Source organism: Squalius cephalus, assembly GCF_949319135.1.
Source record: "Squalius cephalus genome assembly, chromosome: 1".
NCBI lineage: Eukaryota > Metazoa > Chordata > Actinopteri > Cypriniformes > Leuciscidae > Squalius > Squalius cephalus.
In genome coordinates, this window is record NC_137122.1 from 39,636,839 (window position 1) to 39,659,981 (window position 23,143).

The following is a 23,143-nucleotide window of genomic DNA, read 5'->3' on the forward strand; positions in this document are numbered from 1 at the left end:
AAAGTTCACGTCTGAATCTTACGTCATAAACGTGTGCGCGGCAGTGACGCTGTGCGTGTGCGCGTTACGTCACCAAACAAGAAAGAACCAAAGAGAGGAACAGCGCGCCCCCGCGCGTACAGAAAGTCCGTGTGCTTAAACACAGTTGTCATCTTGAACGTGTTACGGAAATTACAAACGTTATACAATGCATTTTTCCACCGACGACGAGTAAAAAAAAAAAAAAAAACGTGAAAGCCATTTTATCCGTGCACGGGCATTAACATGCCGAACTTTTGGCTGGTTTTAAAGGAAGCGAGCTTATGTGTTCCGGTGACGAACTGCCTTTTCGCTGTCAGGAAACTCACTGCGCTAAAGAAAGATTCATTCTAGCATCTGCTGTTTATCATCCTCAACATCACGAGAATGCTCGGACTAATGTCGCCTAAACATCTCATCTCACGCTTAATATCACCAAAAGCGCTTGAACGGCCCTCGGGGAGCGTATTTCTCGCACTTTCGCGGAGTTTTAACTTTCGCTGAGTTTTAACCGTCACCAGCGGAAAAGGGAATTTGTTCTCGAAGTTCAAGTAGCCGCCGCCGCTGACTGTAACGCGCACGCTCTTTTGTCCAGATCTTCGACAGCGGTTTTCCTGTGCAGTTATCCTCCTCATGCGCTTTTCGCTCTTCCTTCGGTAAAGTGGATACATGAATGCTGCTTTCACTGTCACATGCCTTCATTCATAATCATTTGTCGCATAATAATGCGGAGATTGTCCAATCATCGAGCTGAGGGCTCATTTTCTGGTTTATTTGGCTTTACAAAGTTGTCACGCGCAGGACTAACGAACATTTACGGACTGTTATCGATTCGCCTTTCACTAGAAAAGTGAAAACTACGTTCGTTCAGAGTGAGCTGGCCAGACACAACAACGGAGGGGAAAAATTTGCAAACCTAGCAGGAAAAGAAGCCATCAGAATTACGGAAATCCTTTCTTTTCCTCCAGTCTGCTAATGCAAATGGATTTTATGTACGCAACTCGCTTATATTCGCACCATTAGTGTTGTTACGAGACATTCTTGCTTTAGCTTTTGGACGTGACGCTTATTATTTAGATTTATTTTGAATTCTCCATGCAGTAGTTATGCCTTCTTCACAAAGTTATAAAGATATGTCGCTTCATAAAACGTCCATGCTTTATTCGTAGTCACTAAACTGCTACTTTCTCTCAGCATAAACTGGAGATTACGTATTTTTTGTGTATTAAAGAGGCCTCTTCTCTTGACTGGTCTGAGGAATAAGTTTTATGGATGAAATGGGAGACCCTCAGGGGTCCGCGCGCCTGAAAGCGCGTTAGCAATGGCAGCGGCCTGGAAATCTGTGGACAGTCATATTACATTAACTGTTGCTATTACGTTTGTCATCGCGATTTACATCGAGTTTCCGAAGACAGGACAGAAAGTGACTGGGTGAAGAGTCCCTCTTCAACTGCGTGCAATTCACTCCAAGCTCAGGTGAGTATTTTAACTTGGGGTTCATTGATAGCCTACTCTTGCTATTAATGCTTGCAGTATACAACCTAACTGCAGGTTTTGATATTGTATTTTGGGTGGATGACAGTCTTGACTAATGAAACTGACATGCCCATGTTTTTTTCCCTGTTGTCATTCATAAAATATGCACTGAATATGCACACAATATGTGACGGACAGCAGGTGTAAACTGATTCGCTAGTGCTGGAAATCGTGTAGAAAAACGAATATTATTTTCCATGGACTTATGTGGAGGTCTTCATGCGCATGTGTTTGATTTGAAATGGGAAAATATGATATTGCATTAAAATGGAATTACAAATTATGTTTTGATGTATAGTCTATTTTTAATACGTTTTCTATTTTAACCTGCCTATATGTTCTGGTATTAACTCGATCATATGCATGACAAGTACTCATGCAAACAAACGAATGCTCAAATTGTTGGTATTTTACAGTAGGGAATGAGTGCTTAAGGTCAGTGTTTCCCAACCTTTTTTTTTTTTTTTTTTTTTTTTTTTTTTTGTCTTATGGACCACACAGCAACATCATAAGGTTAAATGACGGGGTCATCGACACAACCAGAAATTGTTCATTTTGCTTTAAATTATGCTGTATATATTATTGCAATTGTTGTATAATTTAGCTCTGACAATATTATTGAAGTCATGTCAAACAAACAAGTAATAAAAACTCAGTGAGTGTTTTAGCGCAATTTTCTGACGTCATGGGATCACAACACTAAGAGATAGTAAATCTTTTCCTGGATTTTTTTTGTGCGTTCCCGAGATTAGACCTTCCTTAACATAATGCCGAAAACCCGAAGTCTCTAGGTGGTCTGGTTGAGGAGTAGATAGAAGTGCAAGATTGGTGCGCACAGACGCACAGAACAGAAATCATGAGTTAACAATCGCAATTTTGTCCGGTGGAAAATTGCGCTAAAAAGTAACCGATAGTGGGAAAACACTTACTAAGCACATTTATTTTGATTCATTAGCTAACAATAGCTAACTTACAATAGTGTCTCGGATACTCTCTGCAGTGTTAGTTAGTTTCTTTATTATCAGTCAAGCAATAGTAGAGAATGCGGGGAGAAGTCACGTGGCTTGCCTTACTGCGTGCACAGGTTTGCCATTTAATAATATTTATAACATTTATAACCAAAACAAAGAGCTGTGCATGCACAAGTATTTTTCAGTTGTACGAAGATAACTTGCATACCATTGTCACTACTAGAACTGCCTGCGATATGCCGATTTCCGTGCTCATTGAAAATGAAGTAGAGCGTTTGTCAAAGTGAATTTATGAGCGGCCCACTGGGAATTCTCCAGATACTCCTGATGGCCACCACTGGGCCTGACCGTCTGTATTACCTGCAATGGGAGTCAAGCCCCTATACTCTAACCAGTAACAATAGTGACCGTGTGACCAAAGTAATATCAAAGATGGCGACATCCAAAAAACTAAAAATCTTACTTTTAACATGACAAGAGTCCAGTCATGCTGCAAGTTCATCCATCAAATCTTCATTAACTGACAGCAGCTTTTATATATTTTATAAACACAAAACTGACAGGAGAAGCTCTGGTGGAGAAGTGACCGTATCTTAAACCTTCAGATGACACACAGCTTATATCACCGTTGCTGGAAGTTACCGAAACCACACAGTGTAGATGCTTGTTTATGCAGTGCAGAGCGGCTCTCTCTCACTGTGTGATGTGACAGACAACTAGTTGTCCAGTACGATTTTGTTCTCACTACGCAGGTTTTCCGAGAGTGTGGTTCTGAGTCCTGAAAATTTGCGGGTGTGAGTTCGGTTATAGAATGTGGTTGTCACACCTGTAAATAACTGTACTGTGTCTGTCTGAACACAACCGTATTAAGGACTTAAATACAGGACTGACAACCGTATTCTGCTGCTATGTGAACGTTGCCCAAAACTAATTGATAAAGTGATTGCACAAAAAAAATGGAGATTAATCATTTATCATTTAGATTTTTTTAGTTCAATAAATAGACTATGTCCAGTTGACCGATTCATGTGTTCATCTCCCCAATTTATGAGTTCCACATGTGACTGACAGCTTAAATGATCTTGAACTATACATGCACACACATTATGTGTACTTTTTTTTTTCTCAAGCAAGTTTGTGTACAACTTATTTGCTACCATTGAATTGTATTATAGGCCTATATGTATCAGCATTTTATTGATCCGCTTGAGTCTAGATATCAGCATTGGCCACTGAACACCTGTATCAGTTGACCGCTAATGAATAAATCTATTTCACGTTTAAAAACTGAAATATTTCCAATGCTGAGTACCCTGGGGTGCTTGTCTGGAATCCCTGTTATAAATGAATAAACCATAAATTACCGGTACACACATAACATTTCTATAAGTACACTGGTCTACATTTTAGAAATGTAGAAGTTTAGGAATTGCCTCATAAAGAAAGGGCTCAGAGACCAAAGCAGCTTTAAATCAGACATTTGTTTACAGTAGATACAAGAAGATAATAGCAGCATGGTACAGAACTGACAATCAGCAAAGAGTTATTCCTGTTTAGATGTATTTAATACGTTTGTGAATGTGATTTCTGAGCTTTGCTTGTGTTGAAAAAATCCCTCACGGGTTTTGAGTGTCAATGTGCCTTTGCATCACAACTTTGCACAACTTTACACAGATGGTGTCAGATCTGTTTATGTTTGATGTAATATGGGGTTTTAGCCAGTTCATGACCTAGTGATAAAACATTGTCTTTTCCACCATCTAGAACAACTTGTCATCTCTACCCCAGAGCTGACAGGAACAGTTTTAGTCTAGCCACTCCAAAGTGTTGGGAACCCTAGAGGGGATTTGTACTGTAAGCCCCTCCACGAGCAAAAGCCAACAGCCTCAGCGCCACGGCTGGGAAAACCAGCCACAGACTAAACAGCCGAAATTCAGGCGGGAGGTGGTTGGAGGCGGGAATGGTAAGAGAAAATTGTTGAGATTCTGGCGAGTACTGGAAAAGGGATACAAGCATAACAATGCAGGCCCAAGCCAGCTGTCAGGGCCCGTGGGTAGCCTTCTCCCCTTTCCAGATTCCATGCATACTTACCACAAGGTAATTAAGAGCAGGAGAGAAGGAAAATGAGTCAGAGAGGGGATTAGAAAAAGTTTTACAAACCTTAATTCAGGGGTTCTCTAACTTTTTGCTCCATGAACCATTTTAAGGTTTCAACAGAAGACAGAAGCAGCAGTTTTTGGGTGCTTGTTCAGTAGCTAATATCCATCCAAGTAGAGAAAAATCGCAGTATCTGAAGGAAAAAGAAAGAAAGAAAGAAAAAATGATTTTTTTCTTGAATGACCCGTTTTGCTGGGTCATTCAAATGATCAAACTTGGCTATGCGATTCAGTTTGCTTGGCATTCTCCCAGGTTCAGCAGTGTCCAGTTTGCCTTAGTGGCAGGATGCTCCTGTCCTGCATGCAAAAATTGCGGTCCTGCAAGTTCTCACTCTCTTCTCTCCTCTCCGATGGCGAAGTGACACACCTGCCTCCTCTCACTCATGTCTCATTTGCTCCAGTTAATAGTGCTTGTATTGCGCATAATTTGATTAAGACCTTGCATTTCTGTGGGCAGCAGTTCCCCTAGAACAAGTGTCCAGGCATGTTGTCACAACAGATGCCTCAAGCACTTTACAATAAGTTCTCATTTGTTAACATTAGTTAATGTATTAACTAACAATGGGCAATACATTTGCAACAATATTTATTAATCTTTATTAATGTTAATTAACAAAAATCCAGCTGTTCATTGTTTGTTCATGTTAGTTCACAGTGCATTAACTAATGTTAACAAATACAACTTTTTATTTTAATAATGTATTTATTAATAAATGTAACCCATTTGAAAATATCATCTATCTAAAATAAATAAATAATAATTCTAATTGGTGTTATGAATCTCTGCCTTATTTTTTAACCCACTCGAAAATATTACGTCTTGGAGTTCAGACTTTAGATTTATCCTCTAATTTAAATAGAGAAGGAAGTGAAATTGGTTTAATTGGAAAAGAAGAAAAGACAGAAGCGGGATCTAAAGTCTGAGATGATGTTCCTGGTGAGGTGAGGGTCTGTTTAACTTAGACTTGCATGTGTATATATAGCGTAATATCAGATTAAGCCGCATGCATTCGCTGCTCGTTGCGTGTGTTCATAGGTTCAGTCGGTCAGGCCACCTGGTGCCACCCATATTTGACTAAATGAGTGCAAATTAATGACCTCTGTAATTTCTCTCGGTTCAGTTGAAGTTGCATGACTGGAGGCGCTGAAACAAACGCATGCATATGCGCATGTGTTCCTTACCTCATCCATTTGGTTAATAATTTCAGCATTGACCATAAATATGGAAGGATGAGCAATTTTTAGCAATGGTCAGTTAGTCCTCTCTTCTTCAGGCCGTGTAATTGGATCTAAAGAGTTGCAGGTCAAATGAAGTCTGGCAGTGAAGCACATTAGGAATGATGCAGTCCTATCCAGCGCTTCATTGTTGAAGGTCAGGATATGCTGATGGAAGCATTCTAATGAGATTTTGCTGACTTTCTAGTGCAACCATTGGCTGGTTTGCCCCTCAACAGCTCACCTGGTTTGAGTTCTTCAGGATGTAAAATTTCCTTTACATTGTATAGATTTGATATGGCATTTTTGCATGTCTTTAGTGTTGTATTTAATGAAAATAACTGAATTAACTAAGGCTTGAGCATTGATACAGATTTTTTGATACAGTCTTTTCTGATTTCCATCTGATTCAATGATTAGATTTTAATTCTGATTCATTTGTGTATATTTCAGTTAATATAACTGTATAATTTAGTACAAATTTACCGTATAACATATGGTATACATTTTCCTTGAATATGAAAGTTGCATATGAAATTTTCTCTAGGCTAATGCTGTAAATTATCTAAGGTAAAGGCAGTTTGATTAATTTAGTCTTTGTCAATTTTTTATTAAAAGAGCCAACTCATAAGAATAATGTTTTGAGTAATTGGGCTACACTGGTTTCAATTTGTTTTTGATTTTGAACTCTGTCATTTGTTCATGAATCTGACTATGCTGGTCACAACATACATTCGTTTTCAATAAACTCAACTCTATAAAAATTAATTTCTTGACATAGTGGTACATGACCATTATATTGCATCACAGTCAATGCAGAACTCATATTGACAGTTATAATTTACCCAATTATAATTATAACAGAAGAATCAACACTGCTATTGTCTGTGGAATATACTAGAGATGAATACTGAAATGTGCTCAAACATTTTTATACAGAAAAAAATAAGCTAAAAAAAATCATACTGTTTGGTAAATGAATACTGACACTACAGATTCCATGCATAACACAGAGGTTAGCTGTGGTTAAATGGATTTCTTCAGAGAAATGGGTAACGTATTATGTGAAACTATAATTTGGACACCTTTGTGGTAAAGCAATTTTTTTCTTCTTCCAGAAAGAACCGATAACATCTTTGAAGGACATCAAAAGGATACAAGGTAAGATTTTCTTTATTTATAAAAATTAGCTAATTTTTCTCAGTACATGGTCAGCAATATTGTAATGCACCAAATGATTTGTAACATTGTTAACCTTGAAAAATAAGACAAAACCTCAGTTAAAATACAGAACATCCAATGCACAGTACAGCCACTTTGATTCACATTCTTTTTCTTAATGTGAGCCACCTGTATTCATGGACAAATGAAATATTTGAAAATATTACAGTGATAGTGTTTATAGGGAGTATGGCATTGTTGAAAGGGACTTTTATGGCTGGAATCAAGCCTGTGGAGCTGAAATCTGGCAATTTTAAAATGGTAAATATTTCCCTCTGCTCATTTCCCCTCGGCTGGAAGGTTTGTGCCTTGGTTCCTCTGTGCCAGCAGAGGATCATATTACAGTCCTTCAGGTCTCACGTGCACTAACATGCATGCACAGCATATACTCTCACCATCCCGTCACATATGTAAAACATTCCACATTCAGTTTTCCTGCATTTTAGATGGGGGTTTTGAGCATCTAGCATCAGTAAAATTTAAAGTGCCCCTATAATGCTATTTTAAAGGTTCCTAATTTGTTTGGAGGTCTCCTACAACAGGTTTACATGCATCAAAGGCAAAAAAAAAACACACAAAAAAAATCTTTATTTTCTCATAACATACATTGCATCAATGATTCTCAAATGACTCGTCCAAAGCAGTCCGAAGATTCAGTATTTCTAAATCCCTTTTTTCTGTGAGCCTATTTTGCTCTGATTGGCCAGATGGCTCAGTCTGTTGTGATTGGTCTACTGCTTACAGCACGTATTGGAAACGAAATGGCAATTACCATAACTGAATTTCAACTCTGTAGGCTTCCTACAGCTCAGCGATTGTACACACTGTAAAGATCGTAACTATGGGTTCGATTTTACCATATCAATCTGATCGCGAGTCCGATGATGAAACATTGGAAGAACTAGTTATCCAACCTGAACCTCTGTCGCAAAGACGACTTGAGCAGGACGTTTCTCAGTGATGCGCTACTCAGTTTGATGTAGCCTACATTATGAGATGTTGCAACTGTTATTCCTCACCATCATGTCCATCAACATTTGTAATTGTCAGTGTTGTTGTTGTGCTGTTGACTGATATCATTGTTTGGCTCAGAATACATTTGTTTTGGTAGGTAGTTAAGTTACACCTGATGACTCATTTTATCAGGAGTTTCTGTATAACCTGAATATTGTTCCATTTCTAGGCCATTGATGGGTGACACTAGAGGAAAGGGTGTGTGAGGACCTTCAAACCTGAACTTCAATCAATAGCACACACATTCATACCGACAAAATGAGTGAGTCCTCATGTTTTTTATCATATATCATGGATCCTCAACAGGTCTTCAATTATTGCTTGAGCTCAAACAATAGAGAAAATTAAAAATATATAATATTAGGTTAATTTCAACCAAAGATAAAGTTAAAAAATAAAGCTTAGCTAGATGATTAAGTGCCTCTAACTCATTGAAGTGTTACTGACACAAAATCTTACTGACCCCAAACTTTTGAACAGTAATTATTTTGAAAGTCTCCATCCTATTTTCATCAACACTGCATTTTAGTCAGAAATACAGTAGAAACATTCATATTGTCAAATATTAAGGTTAAAAGAACTGTTTTCTATTTTAATGTATTTTAAAGGTCCCATGACATGAAATTTTCACTTTCTGAGGTTTTTTAACATTAAGATGAGTTCCCCTAGCCTGTATATGGTCCCCAAGTTTCTAGAAATTTTAATCGGTGTAAATCGAGCTTTTGCTATCTTTCTCTGCCTTTGAGAAAATGGAAGCTCAATTGGGCTGCTCTTGAATCTCCTCCTTATGACGTTATAAGGAGAAATGTTACCTCCCCTTTCTCTGCTTTGCCCGCCCAGAGAATATTTTCCGCCCATGAGAAAATGAGCTAGGTTATGAGCTAAAAACGCGATTTTAGTTTGTCCACGAGAGATATCATGGTTTTTGAGCGAGCGAAGCATAATAATTGCTCAATGTACAAATGAACACCGAAGGGTCAATACAGAGCTGGGCTTGCTGAACGTCTGAAACTAAAGTCTGGATCAGTACCAACTCTCTTTGGCTCAGCTACACACCTCGGACAAGTAAGTCAACTAATGATATACAAGTGTGTTGCTTTACTGCTTATGGTTACCTAGCTTGTTACACGTAGAATGTGGCTGTCACATTAGCTATGCAGTTACTTACGCTAATGTAAAGGTAGACGGCATCAAGTATGTGTGTGAATACACACACTGTAACGCGAGTGTTGTACACTTCTTTGTTATTTGGATAACCGTTTTCCTGTTGGTTATATGGCGCGCGCGATATCCGCATTTCAAGATCGCAGAGCTTGATGTAATTGTAATAAGATAAATACAGACATTACAGATCTCTCATGAAAAGGCAACAGTAGGTTCGCGTTAGCTACATGATGATAACTAAACCATCCGAATAAAGTACCGTATCCAGACATAATATTTTAAACTAACCATTCGGAAACGTCCTGCTGGAGCCGTTGAGTCGCAACTTCTTCATCCGTTGCTTCTCCATCTGGATCAGAATCTGGGTCAAACTGAAATGCTTGAACAATTGCGTGTCTTCGTGCCATTGCATGGTACCGTTGCCGCAAGATGGTCAAGGCCACACCCACCCTCCACATTGCGCCGCCTTTCTCCTCCTCATTAGCATTTAAAGCTACAGACACCGAAACGGCCCGTCTGAAGGAAGCTCATTCTGGGACTGGCTTGTAGTGGCTATAATTCTGCACCGAGGCTGAATTTATGGAAAGAGATTTCAGATACAGTACTAGGGACCACTAAGGCCTATATTAAAGCCTACAAAAAGTAGCATGTCATGGGACCTTTAAAATGTAATTTATTCCTGTGAAGGAAAGCTGAATTTTTCAGCATCATTACTTTTCAGTGTAATGATCCCTCAGAAATCATTAAAATATGATGATTTGGAGCTCAACACAATTGTTGCTTAATATTTTTGTGGAAACTGTGGTGCATTGTTTGTGATTAAATAAATAAAAGTATTAAGTTCCTTGAAAAAATCTTACTGACCCCAAACTTACTTTGTAAATTATGTATGTATATATTAGTGTATGGCAAGTTGTAAAAGTTCTTGTACAAGTACTTCTAATTGAAAGTGACACTTTATAATTTTTAATACTGTAAAGCTGCTTGCTTCAGAGCAATCAATTGTACAAAGTGCTACATAAATTGCTGATTTCTCACCTCTCATTTTTGTTGTTTATTTTGTTGTTGAGAGGAAAGTGTGCAGCACATATTTACATATTCATCTAATTGAATGGCATTGGAATGTTCGCTAACACTATACCGCTGAAAAGGTTTTTCAAACTTCTCTTTACCTCGAAGAGCGAAAAATAAATTTGCTGTGAGTATATCAGGGCCTTCCTAAATGACAGACAAGTTGCTGTTGATCTGGAAACAGCTGACGTCTGGAATTAAAAGGATGTTGGGAGATGTTTAAATGGAGGGAAACATGGAGACAGACAGTGATGTTTATGTTCTCACTGGTCACATGAACACACAGATATTCAACAGTTGAGTGGTTGAGTCTGTTGCTTGGGTTGATTTGCCATGTTCTAACACAGGTTTCCCAGTATTAGTGGGTAGACGAGGCTTCTCTGTTTCTCTCCCTCTCAGGAGGTGTGTGAAGTCCATCCAAAGAACACACTGCGAATATTTTCCCTGAGTGAGCTTAGCCAAGACTCAGCTCATTCTTACATCAAACATGAGAACAGAGATCTCAAAAACACGGTCATCTCCCTCTCTCAGACTTCTCTGCATTGACGCAGGTCTAGTCGTCTGACTATGAGTGTTTATTCACAAAGGAGAGCAGAACATCCTCTCAGTTCTTCTGCACCTGTGTTGTAACAGTATAGCAAGTTTATCATTTCTGCAAAATAATCTCGTATGGTTTAAAGTAAAGTATTCAGCCACTCAAGGACACTCATTACAGTGATTGACCGCAGTTAAGAGTCAGCCACAAATTTATTTCACTTTTGATTTTAGTTTGTTTGGTGGATACTTTGTCAAAGCAGTGGTGCAATGTTAGTGACCTTTTATGTTATTAAGAGAATAATAAAAAAAAATCTTCATGAAACTGTGGCGGGACCGCTTAGACCGTGGTGGGCCGCCAGAGTCTAGGAAAGGCTGCACGATTAATCGCAATGAAACCGCACGCGATTTGCCAAAGGCTGCGATTATGTTATGCGCAGTTTGTCAGTGCAGCACGGCTGATCGGTAGTAAATGCTGCTCCATCTGAACACCAGAGGGCGTCTCAGGCAGACACGCCAAATATGCCCCGCCGCAGAAGTACGATAACACATCATTCCAGGAAATCCCTATCGCTATAGCTGAATAAACAGAAGATTGAAACGCTTTGATTGATTAAACATGACTAATAAACACACGACTTCCTTATTCTGTGTAAGAAGCCACATCATCTCACAGAAGGATGCTCAACTGTCGTTATGAAGTGAGTTTGGAGTAAAAGCATGTTATTAAATGTTGTCTGTTGTTGGACAAGAGGTTCATAAATGCTTCTCATGTTTGGAAAGATGTTTGACGCGTGTTGTTTTTTCAAATGCACGTTATAAGTGACTCAAACTCACAGTGCTTTCAGATGGAGCAGCGTTTACAGAGCCGTACATCAATGACAAACTGCGCATAAAACATAATCGCAGCCTTTGCGATTTCATAATCGCGATAAGCCATATCTGTTTAAGCGCGATTTCATGTATATTGCGATTAATCGTGCAGCCCTGGCCCTATTTTTACATTTAGATAAAAATTTGCCTTCATCTAAGACTCACTTACAGTAAATCTTCAATTAAAAGTAATTAACACTGTTAAATGTAATCCTTAGCAAATCTCAAAATTAATATGAAAATATGATCTGTCCCATAAATGTTGTTTTAATATGAGTGTACCGTCTTTGTCTATCTAAAAAGTCTTTGCAATAACATGAAAATAATTATCGGCTTATTTGTATCTCTGTCTTTCTCTCCAGATGAAAGACAGGCTCTCCATTCAATTATGAAGGATCTGGTGGCCCTGCAGATGACCAGGCGCCAGCCGGCGTCAAATTACGACACGGCAAAACCGAAACCTGTCAACACTGCCAACACTTCCAACAGAATGGTAATACGCATACATACAGCTGAAACAGTGACCATGTGACTCCTAGTCCTATATGACCCTGATGTGACCTCACCTCTTTTTCGTTCTCTTCAGGAGGATGTCAGGATTAAGTTTGAGTTCTGTGGTGAAAGAAGGTGAATTTAAGTTTCTTTTCTACTTGAATGTGCATGCATGTATGTGTTAAAATAAAAGTAAGGATCAAATACACTGGGGTTTTGATTTTTAGAGGTTACACACAGATACACACAGGCATGCTCTCTCTCTCAGCTCTCAGACTGGTAACGCAGTGGAAAGGGAAAGAACTGTGGTTTGTCTGTGGCTGCCAGGACAGACCACAGCTATGCTAGGTGTGCTCGCAGGAATGTGTGCACTCTGCAGATCCGACTGTGTGTTTGACTTGACTTGCCGCCTCGGATTACACATCTAAAGAAATCTCAGCTTCCTGTTTGATGTCCCCCCCTCTGTGTGCATGGCGTGTGTATGTGTTTATATATGTTTGTGTAGGATTCTGATGTTTGGGCGGCCTGTGCAGTTTGAGGAAGTCCAGCAGAAAGTCAAAACATTCTTCGGTCAGCAGTTAGACCTGCATTATATGAATAATGAGGTATTGATTCACATTCAAATGCACTCACTGACACTCGCTTATGTCTGGTCACTTAGCAAAAATACCCCCCCCCCCCCCCAAAGATAATTTCTTATTCTGAAATGTTTAAGCAACGGAAAAATACTGAGTGCACCTTTTATCAATCAGGCAGCTCTACTACATGTATGTATTACGTTACGTGTATTTGTGCATTTGTTTGTACACACAGCTGTCCATTCCCCTGCGTGATCAGGGCGACTTGGATAAAGCCATTGATCTGCTGGACCGCAGCTCAAACATGAAGAGCATCAAGATCATGCTGCTGACACAGGAACAAAGCAATGTGAGACTTACAATTAATATATGTTAATATCAACCAGTTCAATTTGAAAAGAAGACAAATAGTGTAGAGCAGATTATTAAATCTCTGCTCACTAGAAAGAGCTCAATTAGTACATGTAAGAATCCCATAATATGTTGTTTCTACACACAAAAATGCTTGTTTTTTTAAATGCTTAATAAGTACGTGTGTGTGTGTGTGTGTGTGTGTGTGTGTGTGTGTGTGTGTGTGTGCAGGCCTCTCCATCTCATCACACAGTCAGTAAGCAGGTTCGCATCAAAACTTCTCAGTCCACTGGTGATGTCAGCACTGCCTACCAGTCCTCAGAACCCAGAGGACGCCACCACTCCACCAGTGAGTTCACACACTGAAAAATCACTTTGCCTTTCTTATCAATCTTCTTGCTCTGGTCTTTTTTTTTCTCTCATTCTCTTTAATTTCTCTTTCATTTTTCTCTCTCTCTCTCTCTCTCTCTCTCTCTCACTCACACTCTCTCTCTCTCTCTCTCTCTCTCTCTCTCTCTCTCTCTCTCTCTCTCTCTCTCTCTCTCTCTCTCTCTCTCTCTCTCTCTGTTGTTTCTCTGACTTCCTCTGTGAGCAGTGGGTCCTCTTCCTTTTCCTGTCCACCATCACTGGCTGCTCCACAATGGTTTGCTGGATCCCAGCCAATCAGATTGCGAGACATTATTAGCATGGTGGGCCAATGGCCTGTTATAGAGAGAGTGTGTATTTTAGGGGGGAGGTGAGGTTGTTACAGCTTGTGAGGGCGTCTGGAGAAAAGCGTGAGGTCTTTGAGGCTCTGTAGCTGGAAGAAAAAGACATTTGTTTACACTTTCCTTCAGTCTCATGACTCAGCTGTTTTGACTTTAGATCATGCCCTTGTCACAGTGTATCATGTAGCATGGGACTTTTTTATTTCGGATTTTCTTTGAGCACAAAATAATCTACTGTCTGATTACATCATGCAACCTGTTTGAGCATGTAAGTCTAACAGGAAGGCCATAGCTGAAATAAAGTTATACAGATGCTTTATTTGACAGTGGCATTAATGACCGTTTGCAAATATAAATCAAAATATAAATATTAACGTGTGAATTTTAAAGGTGCCGATTTTCAGATTATTATGGTAGTTTTTCCCCTCTCACTAAATCACTGTACTGACTGAAAGGAAACCAAAATACAACAGTGAATTAAACATGATGTGAATACAAATAGTTGCATATGTGCACCCTCGATCTCACATCACAGCATTTACAGTCCAACTGAGATGTATGTTTGCCACTTTAACAGTAAGACCAGATAAAGATCTTCTTGCAGTTGTTAAATTATTAGTTTTAACATTTTATGTATTTTGTCTTGTCATTACCTAGGCTCTCAGAATACTGGGCGAAGTTCTCCGCCCCCTGGTTACGTTCCTGAGCGGCAACAGCGAATCGCACGTCAGGGATCTTACACCAGCATCAATAGCGAGGGGGAGTTCATACCTGAAACCAGTGACCAGTGTGTGAGTTCAAGGACACGTGCGCAAATATGTATATGAGGCGCTTTAAAACTATAACCGGTTTAGTGCTTTGTGATCATTTTTATATATAAAGAATTATACAGAATTATTTTAATATATAAATTATTTTTTATATACACTACCATTCAAACGTTTGGAGTCGTTTGGACAGTAATATTGAGAAATTTAAAATTAATTCAGCATCATTACTCCAGTTTTCAGTGTCACATGATCCTTCAGAAATCATTCTAATATGAAGATTTGATGCTCAAGAAACATTTTGTATTAATACCAAGTTTGAAAACAGTTGTGGAAAACATTTTTTAGGATTCTTTGATGAATATAAAGTTCAGAAGAACAGCATTTATTTGAAATATTTACATATATGTGTGTATGTATATGTCTTTATTGGCACTATTGTTCGATTTAATGTGTTCTTTGCTGAAGAAATGACTGTATTATTAAATTCATGACCCCAAACTTTGTACAGTAGTGTACTTATATAAAAGTATATATGTTGTTATATTCTATAACATTATATTACGTTACATTTATATATACCCTCCATATGCCGTGTTAGTTATTATTAGTGCTGTATATTACACTCTAAATCAGAAATAAATGATCAAATCATGGGAATTTGTAATTTGGTAACATGCTAACTTTTGCAGTTACTGTACTCCCCTAAAATCATATACATTGGTAACTTGCATATTCTTGCAGCCAGTATGTGTTGAAAAAGAGCAACATGTACATCATAGATTTCAAATACTGTATAGAAAAGGTGTCAGGGTTACCTTGCGATGTTCCCATATAAATGCCACATTCTACAGTTGTCATAGAAGCTTTGTGAGAGAATTCAAGTAAATATACCACTGCAGAAATTACATAATGTCACCTAATCATCTAGTTTGCCATCTGAGTCCAATTAACTTATAATTCACCTGTATTTGAAGGTGCTGGATCCTTGGAGCAGTGCAGAAAACTCAGTGTCCGGCAGTTGTCAGTCACTGGACAGCAACTCTGACAGGTGAGGACACAGATACAATCGGAAATGTATTTGAATGATACTGTAATAGTAAACACCTGTAACTGTTATTTTTTTGCATTGATTGGTGTCTCTTGTTTCGTAGCCCCTCACTCAGGAAACCTCGTACACACAGGGTTAAGAGTTACCCTGACAACCGACAGGACTGTGCTGGTGTGTTTCAATAAAGATGCTGCTGCAATCAGTAAATCAGTTGATAACGTTTTACAAATCTGCTCTTCCATTGACCCAATTGTCCATTCTTCTCTTCTCATTCTCCTCTTTTAGACCGGGAAAACCATGCAAATGATAAGATTGTGGGTAAGGGAGGCACGTACCCTCGAAGGTATCATGTGTCCCTGCATCATAAAGACCACAGTGAAGGTGCGATATCCTCAGGCCTTTCATAAATTTGAGTGTACTCACACACTCCAGCTCCTCCCATGTCATGTTTTAAACAAATAATGCTGCTGCTCAGGTCGCCGGACGTTTCCGCGGATCCGTCGTCCCCATGGAAACTTGTTCACATTGGTGCCATCACGGCGATCGCTGAACGGCAGTGAGGAGAGTTTGGGGAGCTGGCAGCTGGTGGATACTCAGGCCAGACTCCGCCCAAAGGACCGCCCAGTCCCTCATAAGTGTGAGTGTGATATAGATTATGATGTTGTACATTTTAGTAGTGTTTATAAGCATATGTCAACTGCTTTGATGCATTTAAGATGTATTTATTTGTTGAAATTGTCAATTGTTTGGTTTCATTCATCATTGTTGTATCATTATATGCGTCATGTGCAGCTCCTACGGCTCCAGTGACGTGGCGTAGGGGGAAGTTGCTGGGCCAGGGTGCTTTTGGAAGGGTTTATCTGTGCTATGATGTGGACACAGGCAGAGAACTTGCAGCAAAACAGGTTCATTTTGACCCTGCCAGTCCAGAGACCAGTAAGGTACACTACACATATTTTATTTTATTTAGCCTTTTCTCTTGCTCTTTCTGTTCTTTTTCTCTTTGAGATTATCAGCATATTTTTTTCTTTTCTCTTGATTTATGTCTATATCTTTCTTTCTCAAACTTTTCCCCCACTCTTTAATCCCTTTCCTGTCTGCCATTGCAAAAACATGCACTGTCGCTTCCTGTATCTGTGTGTGATTGTGTGTGTTGGGCAGAGGGGGGTTTTGAGTCGAGGGGAAGTGGGGTAGTCTAACAACGCATTTCTCATCGATCATGCCCTCACTTCACACAAACACACATATGCTCGCTCACACAATCAAAAACTAAATGCTACCATTATGTTTGTGCTTTCCTATCCACTGTTTGGCTTTAGTGTGTTGTGGTTTTATATTTTTTCAGTTGATCTTCCACCTATATGCTCTGTCATCTCACTCGTGCTTCCTCTGGTCACAGCCGCTCGGCTCGGCTCGGCTCAGCTGTGGTCATGTCATGACTCTTGCCCCCCTTTCTGCAGGAGGTGAGCGCTTTAGAGTGTGAGATACAGCTGTTGAAGAACCTGCACCATGAACGAATCGTCCAGTACTACGGTTGCCTTAGAGACCACAGTGAGAAGACCCTCACGATTTTCATGGAGTATATGCCTGGGGTGAGTTTCAAAAAGCAACAATGATTAGACTTGTTAAGGCAAAAGATAGCAAAAAAGTAAAATTCTGTAATTCCATTTGCCTCATGTTGTTCCAAAACTGTGTGCTGTTATTTTTTCCATGGAACTCATGGAAAGAATATTTTTTTATAAAATGACAGATCACAGGGTGTCATGCTCCAAAAATAACAACAAAAAAAGGAATCCATATGACTTCTGCACTATCTATCTATCTATCTATCTATCTATCTATCTATCTATCTATCTATCTATAATGTATATGTGTATATGTATATTTGTGTGGAAGTGAGTGTATAGAAGGTTCAAAGGTTTGAGGTGGGTAAGTTTTTTTTTTTTTTTTTTTTTTTTTGAATGTAGTCTCTAATGGCCACCCATTTATTGCATCAAAATACAGTAATATTGTGAAATATCATTACAATTAAAAATAACTGGTTTCTATTTGAATATTTTATTATAATTCTATTCAGCATTATTATTTTTTTCCAAAAATGCTACTGACCCCAAACTCTACTGGTAGTGTATTTTTACATTTACACTATGTTTTCATATATGCATTTTTAGATCATTACCGGTATATACATTTTCTGAAGCCAGAGGCTTATGCACCTCTGCTGCAACTCACAAATCAAATATAAAATGACAAACTACATCTATGGAAACTACTACTTTAGTGTTCCAGTGGTAAAATAAAAAAAAATAACAGCATACAGGTTTGGAATGAGTAATTAATGACACAATTTTTATTTACATTTTCATTATCACTCTAATGCTTCTTTTTTCTTTTTATCTTAAGGTTTGTAATGTGTCATCACACACCTGTTTGATAGCAATACTGTGGTTGTTGTGTAGAGTTCAGCGTGATTCACTGGTGCTGTGGTTTTTGACCCCTCAGGGTTCAGTCAAAGACCAGCTAAAGGCCTATGGGGCCTTGACAGAGAATGTGACGCGCAAGTATACGAGACAGATTCTGGAGGGCATGTCCTACCTGCACAGCAACATGATCGTCCACAGGGACATCAAAGGTACAGCCTGGCATTAGACCTCACATAGTCAAAAACAATCACTTTTTTTGTTGTTGTAACAATTAGTTATTTGAAACAAGTGTACTATGTCAAAGTTCAATTTGTTTGTAAATTCGCACTGCTGACCAATGGGAAATTTATTCTGTAGAAAATTAGTAATATTTGAATAGTGAGTATTCGGAGTAAAAAGTGTGTTTTCATATTCAAATACTTTTAGATCACATAGTACAGCTTGTAAATCTACAATATAGCCAGGGTTTGAAATTAACATCCACCAACCCGCTAAATACGGGCAAAAATCAACTGTGGCGTAACGCTGTCAAAACACTAGCCAATTCGGCATGTTACTTATTATGTTTACTCTCTTTGTTGGGGAATTTCGTGTAAGCCAAATCTGCGCAGATTTAGCGCAAATACTCACCTCGTGAGTCATCATGATATATTAAATACAGCGTATTGCACAGAATCTGCACATATCTGCCTTACTTGACTGTGCACGTCACTATGCAACAAATAATGGCGCTCTTGTTCATTTGCATTGAAGCAATAGCGAAGATTAAAAAGCATTTGGTTAACAGAAAAGACATTGTTAATTTCCAACATCCTAAAAATTTTTTAGGTTCTTTGTACTGTATTGATCTGTCCACCTAAAACACATTTTTGGTGATGAGGATGAAAGAGGAAGGGAGGAGATGGCTGGACGACAAGATTTTGTTTGAATAAGAAATTAACGTATGAAGTCCAAATTTTATAATATATACAAGCTGTGACGTAGTTAATCTGTTTTATTTTTTTTATTTTATGAATGGCCGGTTACTTAAGTTTTGTAGCCAAATTGCCTACAATTTGGTGAGTGTGAAATTTCATTACAAACCCTGAATATATCTAATATCTATCTTTCTCCGTGGTCACTTCCTCCGTTGCATTCAGGTGCCAACATCCTGCGAGATTCAGCCGGCAATGTGAAGCTGGGAGATTTTGGCGCCAGTAAGCGGCTTCAGACCATCTGCATGTCCAGCACTGGGGTCCGTTCTGTTACCGGAACGCCGTACTGGATGAGCCCAGAGGTCATCAGCGGAGAGGGGTACGGCCGGAAGGCAGACGTTTGGTGAGAGCAGGTTTTTTTGTTTGTTTTGTTTGTAAATAAATTTTTTTTAATAAAAACTAAGAAAAATAAATTTTAGACAAATAAAGACATAGAGATTTTGAGATTGAGAGAAGCACATGCATATGCTTTGGAACAGCACTTTCCATCTTCAATCATGGGAACCTTACAGCTGCATATTTTTACTAGAGTGAGAAAAGCAGCTGGGATTTATGGAAGTCAGTGTTAGTGTGATGCTTGCAGTAATATAAACGGCAACAAATTTGCACCATTTAGATGAGCTCATCAAGTCAATTATTACTGTAAATTGTTTATTAAACAGACATGATTGTGATCTGTGTTGCGGAGAGTTAAAAAAAAAAAAAGCAACATTCTCTAAATATTAAGAACCTATTTTTAACATGCCAAAGAAAAGCTTTTTAAAATTGGAGAAAAAGAACAGGCCTGTTTTTAAACCTAACTGCACATATTCTCATTCAGTGGGAGTGGCTTAGTTGCTGCTCAGGGATTCCCCGACATAAACTGATTGGACAGTCTCCCGTCAGGTCAGGGGAGCATTATGATTGGCTGAAAGTCAGCTCGGAAAGTTTGTGGTTGTCTGGGTCTCCATGTAGGGCATTAGCTCTTAACACTATTAAAAAAAAAAAAAACATTCTTGATCAGTATTTTCATCTTATTTTGCAATTACAAAATGTCTATAAACATCCATAAAAAGTTTAATAAATTAACTTGAAGCAAAATTAAAAAGATAATTGCCAAAAATCAATCAAAATGTATGAGATCTGAGAATCTGAAACATCTGGAATCTATAACTTTACTGAAAAATCAACAGACGGCACTTGAAAACATGTGGCGTGTAAAATAAAAAATATCATGTGACCTAACGGGTCATTAATCTTAAACTGTATGTTGTGTGAACAGGAGTCTTGGCTGCACTGTGGTGGAGATGTTGACAGAAAAGCCCCCTTGGGCTGAATATGAGGCCATGGCGGCCATCTTTAAGATCGCCACTCAGCCCACCAATCCCCAGCTGCCCTCCCACATCTCCGAGCACACGCGGGACTTCCTACGCTGCATCTTCGTGGAGGCCAAATACCGGCCGAGTGCGGAGGAGCTGCTCAGACATCCCTTCTCACAGATCTTGTGCTGAGGAGGCCCACTGTCCATCCAACTGCTTCAACTTGTTAGTTTCCCTGTTCAAAAACATCTAAGAGTGTGACAAACTCAGTTTCAAAGGCAATCTATGTTTCCAGAGCATGTGACCTGCCATCACCCAATCAGCTGTTGCCTGGATTAGGTCACAAAACTGGTTTATTCTCTATCAGTTTAAAAGTGTGGTGTCTTTGTGACAGCAGGGGGCGCTACAGGACTCTCGTCCTCCATACACTCTTTAGTTCAGGAATAAACAGGTTGATGGTGTAAGAGCAGATGAAACAAACATGATACTGTTTGAGCTGTTTACAGCTTTACTTAGTACAGAACTTATTACAACAACTGCCAAATGTGCCTTCTGAAGCCAACAGGGTCTGAATCACCTTGAATGAGGTTTTCAGACATCAAGAATGTCTCCTAGTAATGAATGTTTCATACAGTCCACAGCAGAGTTGTGAAGCCAAAGCTTTACGTGCCAGTTTCCCTGGATCTCCATGTGCGCCTGTTGTTGACTACAGGCCCTTAGTGTTAAAGGAAGCGTAACAATTGTGTCTCGGTTTGTTTCTGCCTTCGACAAATGAGGGTCTTGCGCACGTCAGTCTCGAACGCTTTGAATTTGCGGTTAATCTTATATTTTGATTAATCTTTATAGAATTGCACTTCCTTGATTTGTCGTTTGTAAGTAGCGTTTAGTCTGTTACAGAAAGCAGCTTTCTCTCTTTTTTGAGCATGAGGTTACAGTGAAGAGGTTCTTTGGACGAAGCGTAATACGTAGTTTTGTACCACCGTAGTGCCTTATGGTGTCCTGTAGAGAGCAGCAGTACAGTCTTTAAGATGCAGCTAATCTCACTAATAGTCTTCCCATAGTGATGCGATGTCAAATCGGGAATCTCGTAAGGCGTTTTATCGGTTGTTTAGGGTGTGGTGAGATATTGAGAGCACATTAAGATGTATATTAGTTTTCTCTCCAGCCCAGCCAAAGAAAACGCATTAAGAAAGTGCCTTAAGTGTCGTATGGCAGTATATCGGACTCATTTGGATCAGATGCACTTTTATTAAATGAATGTTGAATTTACCAAATTGTTCGTTTGTTACACAGAATGTGAAGCCTTTTTCACTTTTATTTATATCCCATTGTTCAGCCATTTTTATATACGAGTATATATGTTTATGTATAAATCTATTTTTATATAGTGACTCTGTCTGAACCGAGTTGTGCTAATAGGAACAGAAGATGAGTTAGAAACAAGAATTGTAAAAGCAGCTGGTTTTGCAGAGACTACAACATGATTTTACATGTTTATTTCTGGCTGGAAATTGAGCTCTGGCGATTTATGCCGCACCTGATCTGTGCAAGTCACAAGTCCTCTGTGCTCTCGTTTTTTTAAGTGTTTATTGTGTGTGTGTGCGCGTCTATTTCTGTTTATCCGTCTGCTTTTTCCCTGAGGATATCGGAGAGAATCTCATGCAGACAGGATTTGAATGCAGGTTGTTACAGGAAGTGACCAGTGCCTTGAATCATTCTCAGAAATACATGTATACACAAAATTTCACATTTGCTGCCACTTAGAAATGACTTGCACAGAGATGTATTTACCTTTATGTATTCAGAGTTGCAGTGTTGGAAAGAAAAAGAAGAGGTGTAAAAGAAAGATTTTTTTTATGTTAAGAAAAAAAAAAGAATGGTTTAAAGGTTGATGTACACTAACTTTCAAAGTTTGGGGTCAGTAAGATTTTTTGTAAAATAAGTTAATACTTTTCTCAGCAAGGATGCGTTAAATTGATCAAAAGTGACAGTAAAGACATTTATAATGTTACAAATGGTTTCCATTTCAAATAAATGCTGAAAAAAAAATTATCATGGTTTCCACACAAAAAAATTAAACGGCACATCTGTTTTCAACATTGATAATGACAAGTAATGTTTCTAGAGCAGTAAATCATCATATTAGACTGATTTCTGAAGGATCATGTGACACTGAAGACTGGAGTAATGATGCTGAAAATTCAGCTTTGTCAATCACAGGAATAAATTACATTATAAAATATAGTAAAATAGCCATAATAAAAATTTGGCATAATATTAAGTTTTTTACTTTATTTTTGATCAGATAAATGCAGCCTTGGTGAGCATAAAAGACTTATTTAAAAAAAATGTATATATATATTCTATATCCTATATTATATAGGATATAGGATATATCACTGGCTAGTAGTGTATTTCAGAATGCAGGAAAGTGTTATTATACTTGGAAAGTTAGCACATAGGACTTGGAATGTTTGTGATGAACTGAGAAAAGTGTATGAAAAGGTGCCAAGCTTTCTTTGGAAATGTATTATGGGGTGTTGTTCAAATGAAAGGGTCGATGCCAGGGACAAAATTCCATTCAGCTTGACGACTTTGTTTAGCTCAGGGTTTGAGTGACAGGTGTTCATCATACGAGCACACCAACACTGATCACAGGACCAATTGTCCTCCTTTTATATTATTTTGAAAGTATTTTGGCCTCCTCAAAAGAGTTGAATGGCTCAAAT

The 23,143-nt window shown here is 38.6% G+C and overlaps 1 protein-coding gene across 2 annotated transcripts; it reads left to right on the plus strand.

The window, feature by feature from the left end:
* The first annotated feature begins 116 nt into the window (after positions 1-116).
* Positions 117-22,659, plus strand: map3k3 (mitogen-activated protein kinase kinase kinase 3). Of its 2 annotated transcripts, none has more exons than XM_079858127.1 (18): positions 117-1,494; positions 7,015-7,057; positions 8,301-8,393; positions 12,136-12,266; positions 12,360-12,400; positions 12,771-12,870; positions 13,079-13,192; positions 13,426-13,543; positions 14,559-14,692; positions 15,646-15,719; positions 15,823-15,890; positions 16,005-16,100; positions 16,195-16,356; positions 16,512-16,660; positions 17,180-17,311; positions 18,222-18,351; positions 19,282-19,459; positions 20,378-22,659. In XM_079858127.1, the coding sequence occupies exons 3-18, from the start codon at positions 8,390-8,392 to the stop codon at positions 20,604-20,606; spliced, it is 1,860 nt and encodes a 619-aa protein (XP_079714253.1). In that variant the 5' UTR covers positions 117-1,494; positions 7,015-7,057; positions 8,301-8,389; the 3' UTR covers positions 20,607-22,659. The 2 variants fall into 2 exon arrangements, with proteins under 2 accessions (XP_079714253.1, XP_079714254.1); XM_079858128.1 differs by having other exon boundaries at positions 1,431-1,494; positions 7,019-7,057.
* The last annotated feature ends 484 nt before the right edge of the window (positions 22,660-23,143 follow it).